Source organism: Chiloscyllium plagiosum, chromosome 32 (assembly GCF_004010195.1).
Source record: "Chiloscyllium plagiosum isolate BGI_BamShark_2017 chromosome 32, ASM401019v2, whole genome shotgun sequence".
Lineage (NCBI taxonomy): Eukaryota > Metazoa > Chordata > Chondrichthyes > Orectolobiformes > Hemiscylliidae > Chiloscyllium > Chiloscyllium plagiosum.
In genome coordinates, this window is record NC_057741.1 from 22643073 (window position 1) to 22652077 (window position 9005).

At 40.1% G+C, this 9005-nt stretch overlaps 1 protein-coding gene across 5 annotated transcripts in view; it reads left to right on the plus strand.

Annotated features, from left to right (window-relative positions):
- Window positions 1-9005, plus strand: part of LOC122539411 (serine/threonine-protein phosphatase 2A 55 kDa regulatory subunit B gamma isoform) — a 343268-nt gene that overhangs the window by 243356 nt on the left and 90907 nt on the right. For all 5 annotated transcript variants that reach the window (XM_043674223.1, XM_043674219.1, XM_043674221.1 and 2 more), the window contains one exon: window positions 1460-1637. In XM_043674223.1, coding sequence (XP_043530158.1) covers window positions 1460-1637 — 178 coding nt within the window. The remainder of the gene's footprint in view (window positions 1-1459; window positions 1638-9005) is intronic.

Sequence of the window (9005 nt, forward strand, 5' to 3'; positions counted from 1 at the left end):
GGAACTGACAAGTTATTCTATTCAGGGAGGTGATGGCCTAATGGTATTATTGCTAGACTATTAATCCAGAAGCTCAGCATGTTCTAGGGACCTGAGTTGAAATCCTGCCATTGCAGATGGTGGCAATTGAATAAGAGTTTTTAAAAAAATTCTGGGGTTAAATTACTACGAACCCATTGTTGATTGTTGTAAAAATGGATCTGGTTCACTAATGCCCTTTTAGGGAAGGAAATTTGCCATCCTTACCTAATGTGGCCTACGTGTGACTCTAGACTTACAGCAAAGTGATTGACTGTTAACTGCCTTCTGGGTAATAAATACTGGTCTAGCTAACAACAGCAACATTCTCTGAATGAATATTAAAACAAGTTTGCTAGGGCAAGAAATATGCTACAATTGCTGCAAAACAATTCAGGAAATGTGAGTAGATCCTAAATCAAGAAAAAAAAATGATATGGGATTGTTTTTGTCCATAAGTGAAATCTTTAGCCTGTTTATTTGTTTTTCTGTCTAGATTCCTCAGTGCTATGGGTTTCTTTTGTGGGAGTAAAGAGCAAATGAGCTGCATCCAATTCTCTGTTATCATTGAATTTATGAATTAGTTCTGGGTAGGTAGCTGGGAGTAATCTATGTTGGCTTTATTCCCTCATCAAGTACAAGTCGCCACGTGCAACATACCCTTGCTCAACAGGAATCATAGATTTGGTCCTGGGTGGGTACACATTTTAACCAACTTTATTACAGCAAGAGCCCTGTACTACTTTTCCAAATCAAATTATCCATTGTACATCCTGAGTAATTTTCTTTGCTTTCAGCTTAAATTAAAAGGTTAAAGGATTAGATTCTCACTATGCTGTGCTACTCTGCCCAGTTACTATTTCTTTTGCTAGGCAGGATGCCTGACATATGCTGGCTGTCCACTCTTTTCAAGTGCCCAAACCAAACAACTGACAAATCCACATCAGCACAGTTTCAATTTGTCTGATATTTTTAGTTTCTCTGAAAGAATATAAACCTCTGGATGAGTGGGGTTTTGAGGAGACCATGTTTCAGGTCATCTAAAGCTGTCTAGATAAACAGAGATCCTAAATGCAAAACATTGATACATTTCTTGGTGCATGCCGAGCCAGGACCTGCTATCTCTGAGGGTATTATTTTGCCAAGTTATTTGAAGGTCAGCATAAATAATTCTGCTCCAGTGACTGGTTTATTTCTTCAGACCAATGAATCCAGTTGATTGCCATCAAAAGCAAACTTGAGTAATGTAGACTTGCTGCATCAGGCATTAACTCTGCCAGAAAGAATCAATTCAGTTAAACTTTTCCACAACAGGTGCCATCTTGGAGCCACCTCAACACCAAAGAATCTGTGCTTGACTCCTTCAGGAATGGTAGTTAATAATTAGCCATGAATTTATGAAACACAGCTGTACTATAATGTGATCTGTCTCTGTCCCCAGGTGCCAGTGCTGAAACCCATGGATTTGATGGTGGAGGTGACTCCACGGAAGATCTTTGCTAATGCTCACACCTACCATATCAACTCCATTTCTGTCAACAGTGACTGTGAGACATATATGTCAGCTGACGACCTCAGGATTAACCTCTGGCATTTAGGAATAACAGACAGGAGTTTCAGTATCCTTTGATGTCATAAGCATGTGAGAGATTTGGAAGAATAATTGGAGTATTTCTGAGATTATTCTCTCATCTTGTTCCTAAACAGAATGTGGATTTTTGTACTGCTGGGTAGTGGAAGTTCATGGAACCTCCCAATGCTTGTATAAGTTTGACAACCCACCCAAACTAAGTGCGTTAGCTGTCGTGAATGTTCCATTAGCAATTTTATGATTTAGTCCAACGATGTACTGGTTAGATGGATTGGCCACGCTAAATTGCCCTTGGTGTCCAGGGATGTGCAGGTTGGTGAATCACCCATTGGGGTGCTGGGGTCCAGATTGGATGCTCTTCAGAGGGTCAGTGGAGATTCAGTGGGCCAAATGGCATCTTTCTGCTCTCTGGGAATTTTATTCGATGAGAAAGTGAAATAAACAATTTTTCCTGGTTGTCTGTGTTACTGTAGTAAACTTTTGATATCATTGATATTTATGTCTCATACCAATTTGAAATTCTTTGAGGGCTTTCAATGTTTCACACCAAAAATGTTAATTGCAGTGAAGTCACTCTTTAATTCATGCTATGAATGTATCTTAATTGGAAAATTCTTCACATCCCTACCATCATTCACGTCCCAATGCAAGAAGAATACTAACTTCAGAGCACACAGGTAAATTCTGATCAATGTTCAAATTTATCTTGGTCAATGCACATGACTTTCATGCATTTCATAAAGTGCTGTTGCAATAAATGAGTACATCTCTATGACTCTGTATGCAAAGTGAACTTCAGAACATTTGATCAAAGCATGTATGAATGGAACATCATTCAGAGATGCATGCGTCTCTTCCACACACACGTGTTTGGCTTATGTCAAAAGCAATTGTTCCAAACATAGTGTAGCTATCAATAACACTCCAGCTGTGACTCCTATTTTCATAAAATTGATATAACTGTTGAATATTGTAAAACCGAAGAATTGCAGCCCTTTATCATGAAGAATTTCCCAAGTTTACTGAATTTTCTTTTCAAGTAAATATTTGCAATAAGGTTGTATTGCTGACATCAGTGACTGACTAAAACAGCTCTGTCCAGTTTCAGAAGGGTGTCTCTACTGCTTTAGTCTTGATTTCTACTTCAAATGTCTTGCAATTTGTAGAAATTAGATTGCTGATAAAAAGTAGTTTTCTGCAAAGCAAGTGCAAAGAACTGGGCGAAGCTTTGTCAGACTTAGTTCATTGTACATATAAAGCCAGTCGCGATGATTTTGAATCTGACTCAGGTGACTAAATATAGTCTGACAGTGAAGGTCATGTATGCAGGAATTTCTGAGTGGATGCAATTTCAAAATGATGTTTTCCATTAACAGATCTAAAATTTTTGGTGTAAGTGTGAAAAATTACTTTGGGGCTATCGTAAAGCCTTCTCTCAAGCTGAAGAGTTATAATATAGCAATATTGGAATAACAGCTTGGTATAATACAACAGTAGCTCAATAATCCAATTTCATTTTTGCAGGATTGCAATTGGTTGTTACAGACTTGGTTTTGAAATACTCTTCATCTTTGAATTATGCCTGTCACACTTCATTCAAAGCAAAATATTAAATGGTAAAAAAGGATGTGGGCAAAATTAATTTCTAAGACAATAACTTCAAACACTGACATTGGAGAAACACAACTAGCTTTCAGTGACTATACTATGATCACTGGAGTTGATCTTCTGATATTGGCCTCTCAACTTCAAAGGAACATAAGATATATGGGCTTTAATTTTAACAATAAAATAGGTGCAAATAGGAGGGTCATCTGTTTCTCACCTTGCTTTGAGTTCTTTAACTTTCTTCTTGACAAGTCATGAGTTGGAATCCTAATCTTTGCTAATACCTGTGTTAGGTTTTCAGTTGAATGTCTTGATGAAAATGGACCAGTTTTGCCCTGTTGATTCAGGCTGCAATGGATCAACTCAAAGAAAATTTGTGTTGATGATATTACAGTGGGATTTTACCTGTTTTCTTGCCTACTCTATCATTCAGTTGTTTCATCCACAAATCTATGTTCAGAAGTGTTTTCAGAAGAGAAAAAAGGTCCTTCAGATTACATACTGCAGTACATTTTTGTGATCCCCATGCTAGTTTGAGAATTCATCTGAATGCAAATATATATTCAGGACTTTCTGTACTTTTAACACTGTGTCATGAAAACAAGACCAAGCTTGTTTATTATGTATGTTTAGCTCTTCCCATGACAATAAAGCCGAAATCGAAACCTTTTCTTTGATGCAGAAAATACTGTTTCTAACGATTGTAATGAACTGTTCACATTCCCACAACTCTCATCCCAAATATAGTTGTGAGAAATCTTTAATCTAACTTGCTGCAGCACTTGAGACTTTGTCACTTTTTCACAAGTGGTTGCTGCCCTGTTGTGGACTGTTACTAGGCAGTAAATAGATTGATTGCCACACTGCTCCACAATAATCATCGGTTTAAAAACATAATGAAATGACAGTGTTTCACAATAACAACTGCATTTGTGTCTACTACCAGTGCATTGACTATGATAATAAGTTGTTGTTATCAATTATTCTGACCCAGTTTTGAAATGGTGAATGTTTTGCCTTCAAACCTAGCCTCATAAGTCAGATTGAGAGTCTGTCTGCCTGCCTGTCTAGTGGGAAATAGAAACCAGGTCACAGCTAGCTCCCTGTTATAGGAAGGATGTTGTTTAACTTGAAAGGGGGCAGAAAAGATTTACAAGGATGTTGCTGGGGGTGAAGGGTTTGAGCTATAGGGAGAGGCTGAATAGGCTGGAGCTATTTTCCCTGGAGTGATTGAGGTTGTGAGGTGACCTTCTAGAGATTTTTAAAATCAAGAGGGGCATGAATAGGACGAATAACCAAGATCTTTTTCCCAGGGTAGGGAAATCCAAAGCTAGAGGGCATAGGTTTAAGGTGAGAAGGGAAAGATTTAAAAGGGACCTAAAGGGCAACATTTTCATGCAGAGGGTGGTTCATATATGGAATAAGCTGCCAGAGGAAGTGACAGAGGCTGGTAGAATTACAGCATTTAAAAGGCTTCCTAATGGGTATATAAATAGGAAATATTTAGAGAGATATGGGCTAAATGCTGGCAAATGAGACTAGCTTAATTTCGGTTCTTTGGTCAAAATGGATGAGATGGATTGAAGGGTCTCTTATCATGCTGTGACTCTATGGTATCAGTTGGAAGCTGGTGCCAGAGAAGGTGTGGGACATCAGATACTAGAGATAGGGAGGGGCTAAATTGGAACGTTAGGGTGGTGGCAGAAATGGTTGGCAGGGGAGAAAGAAAGGCAACCATGGGAGATGATAAATGGCTGAGCAATTTTTAGGATATGGTGGGGGTTGGGAAGATCAAGTTAAAATGGATGCGCATGGGTATGCCAGCTTTCTGGCCCACAAGAAGTGCTGTAAAAGCACTTACCTCTTAGAGAAGTGCACATCTTTCAGTCCATTTTTCTATGTTGAGGCCTGAGTTCATCTTGGAATGGGGGATGATTTAAAACTGCATCTTGTGAGTTCATGGCAGACCTACATTTGTAGGAGTAAATTATTGCAGATGCTGGAATCTGTACGGAAAGCAACAAATGCTGGAGATCACAGCAGCTCAGACAGCATCCATGGAGAGAGAACAAGCTAAAGTTTCTAGTCTAGATGATTCTTAGTCAGTGCTGAAGGCTTATGTTTACATTTGAGATTTGATGTTCTAACTTTCAACCCAACTTACATATATACACTGTTGAGGTTAAAATTCCCCCTTTTTTTTTCAGTCCTTTTAAGCTTGCCAGTGAGTATATGTAGTCTAGCTTGTTTAATTGAATGGATTATAACTATGTTTTCAATCTATTTGTTTCTATGTTTTTTTTCACATTCTTTCATGTCATCTACCAAATGCAACTTGTCATTGAGTCTGGCTGTTATCCACTCACAGGAGGCCAGTGAGCTCAGTTGGCTGGATGGCTGGTTGTGATGCCCACAGCACAGGTTCCCCCACATGGAGGTTACCGTGAAAGTCCTGCTTTTCTGATCTCCCCCTTTAGCTGAGGGGTGGTAACCCTCAGGTTAAACTCATTATTAGTTATCTCTCTCAGAGAGAGTGGTCCTCTGGGAATATGGTAAATTCACTGTTACTTGCATCTACTCACTGATTCCAGAAAGGAGGCAATATAAAACACAAGTGAGGGGTTTGATGAGCTAGTCACTTTGGATCATTACCAGCTTGACTCCATTATTCTATAATGGTATTTCTGGATGGGAAACTATAATCACTCAGAATTAAAACAATGCCCAAAAGAGCCCTTGGAACTGAGGTCTCATTGCTACTCTTCATCTGAAATAGTTGACAGCAAAGGCACATTATGATGAGGTGCAGGTCATTATCAAATGAGCATTGGTGAAATAATACTTTTGTCAATGAACTGGCAAATGCTGCTTTCAGATTTCTGGCGAAAGAAGAAGGTGGGGGTGGGATGGGGAGTACTGTGTTTCTGTGACAATCATGCTGCTCTTTCCATAGTGTACTCATCCTAAGCATCGAACGTTTAAAGTGGTCATTTCATATTCTGATGTATGCCAACCTGCCCTTAATGGCATCCATTACTGGAAAATTAAGTTTTGTGTTCCTGAGAGATTAATCTTGTCATATGGAACTCAGCCATAGTATGCATTAAAATAAGTTAAGAGGGTTTCAGTTCTCTTAAAAAGACGCTGGGCAACGTAGTGCATTATGGAGCATTAATCATAACACTAAAATAGAATTTCTGGACAACTGCATAAAAATCCAGGCTAAAGCTTCCTGAAATGGAAATAGCTTTATTGTAAATTGTAGGCAGTGTTGTTTGTTGGTGCATTGGCCTGGATTTCAGCCTGATCTGAACTCCCTATGGTAAGTAGGCTGGCGAGAGGTTCAGGAAACCCAGAATAGCCCATCTCCTGAATGCAATGCAGTTTTATGTCTATTTTATTTCTCTCTGAAAGGTTTCCACCAGCTGGCAGCATTTTGGGTGAAAAACCTGCTTCGTTCTGAAAGAGCAAGTCTATGAGACCAGGTGTGGGGATCTGTTTGAGGGGCGGAGTTCAACAGTGTTTGAAATGGTGAGCAGGGTTGGCTTATTGGTAGCAGGGCTGAGGTGGATAACTTGGTAGCAGGGCTGAGGTGGGTTACACAGTAAATTGTCAGGCCAAGAGGAAACATAGTTGACTTGCTTGGCTCACGAGCAGTGCCACAAAGACGTTCATCTCATGGATTCAGCCCTTTCTGACCAAAAGGGCTTGGGAAACCTGATTAAAATAAACTTAAAAATAAAATTGCTGATTAAATCAAGGCATTATCATGAAACAACCCATTGGCTTCTCACGAGCTGATTAGATTAGATTCCCTACAGTGTGGAAACAGGACCTTTGGCCCAACAAGTCCACACCGACCCTCTGAAGAGTAACCCACCCAGTCCTATTTCCCTCTGACTAATGCACCTAACACTATGGGCAATTTAGCATGGCCATTTCACCTAACCTGCACATCTTTGGACTGAGAGAGGAAACCGGAGCACCCGGAGGAAACCCACGCAGACACTGGAAGAATGTGCAAACTCCACACAGTCGCCTGAGGCAGGAATCGAACCTGGGTCCTTGGTGCTGTGAGGCAGCAGTGCTAGCCACTGTGTCGCCCACAAATTTGCTTTTCTGTTCCCTTCCCATTTGAGCTTATACCATAAGCGGGTGGTTGAGCTTCTGTTGAAGATTTACTGTTGCATTTAACTCTTTGAATCAACTGCAGTCCATCTAATTTTTGAGAGCGGAGATTCAGCCCAATAATTATAAGACAGTAGCCATGCTTCTACATAGAATCATTTAACATAGAGGAGCCTTCAGGTGCCATGCATGTGCCATAGAACCATAGAATTCCTTACAGAGGGAAGCAGGCCATTCAGCCCAATGAGTCCACACTGAACTTCCAGAGAGCATCCCACCCAGACCCACTCCCCTACCGTATCACCCTGCATATCCCACGGCCAATCTACCTGACCTGCACATCGTTGGACTGTGGGAGGAAACCAGAGCACCCAGAGGAAACCCACACAGACACAGGGAGAATGTGCAAAATCCACACAGACACTTGCCTGAGGCTTGAATAGTTCAATGGCTTGCAGACCCATTTTCTTGCTCTTCCTCCATTTTATGCAGGTTGACTTCGATTCTGTTAGCATTATAAGGTTTGTCATGTGTTTAGTACTTGTCTGATTTTTTTTTAAATGTCTGTTCCTGAAAGATTGTTTCTCACAATGGTGTAAACTCCATTCATTTCTTTTGAAATTTGATGAATTTAATTTGAAATGGTTCGTTATGGATACTTGCAGATTATCTTATAAGTGTAACTTTTTATATCTGTTTCAGGAGAACGTTGGCAAATGTTTCAGTGATAATTGTTGGAAAATTGTTCATGTTGTCAAGGCAGCCGGCTATGCATTCCAAACATTTCAGTTTGAAGTGGATCAGCTGAGGAATTTAATACTGGGATAAAAATATTCCTCCCTAGTCTGGGGATGGAGGTAGTTGAAGTTTTGTATTTTGTGTATTGCATGTAAATTAAACTTACAACTTGCTACAATCAGTATGCCTTAGTTAATTTTATCAAAACTAGTGGTATCTTTCAAAGATTTGACCTAAATATTAATTCATTTAGGGAAACAAACTTCATTGGAAGTTTCTTTTTTTCCCATACAATGGAATTTTAAGTAATATCTTCTGTGGGCTATGATGGGTCAGAACTTTACTCTGTGTCAGGTACCTAGGAGGTCAGTGTCCAAGCCGAAGGAAGATGTTAGCTATAGATCTTGCAAATTTCATTTACTATCAGCATAAAATTGTATGTGTGTTTAGTGTAAGTCACTGCAGTTTTGTCTTGTTATTTATTGACTGGAGAGCAAGTTATAGAGTCATAGAGATGTACAGCATGGAAACAGACCCTTCGGTCCAACCCATCTATGCCGACCTGATATCTCAACCCAATCTAGTCCCACCTGCTAGCACCCGGCCCATATCCCTCCAAACCCTTCCTATTCATATACTCATCCAAATGCCTCTTAAATGTTGCAATTGTACCAGCCTCCACCACATCCTCTGGCAGCTCATTGCATACATGTACAATCCTCTGCGTGAAAAAGTTCCCCCTTAGGTCTCTTTTATGTCTTTCCCCTCTCACCCTAAACCTATGCCCTCTAGTTCTGGAGTCCCTGACCCCAGGGAAAAGACTTTGCCTATTTACACTATCCATGCCCCTCATAACTTTGTAAACCTCTATAAGGTCACCCCTCATCCTCCGACGCTCTAGGGAAAACAGCCCCAGCCTGTT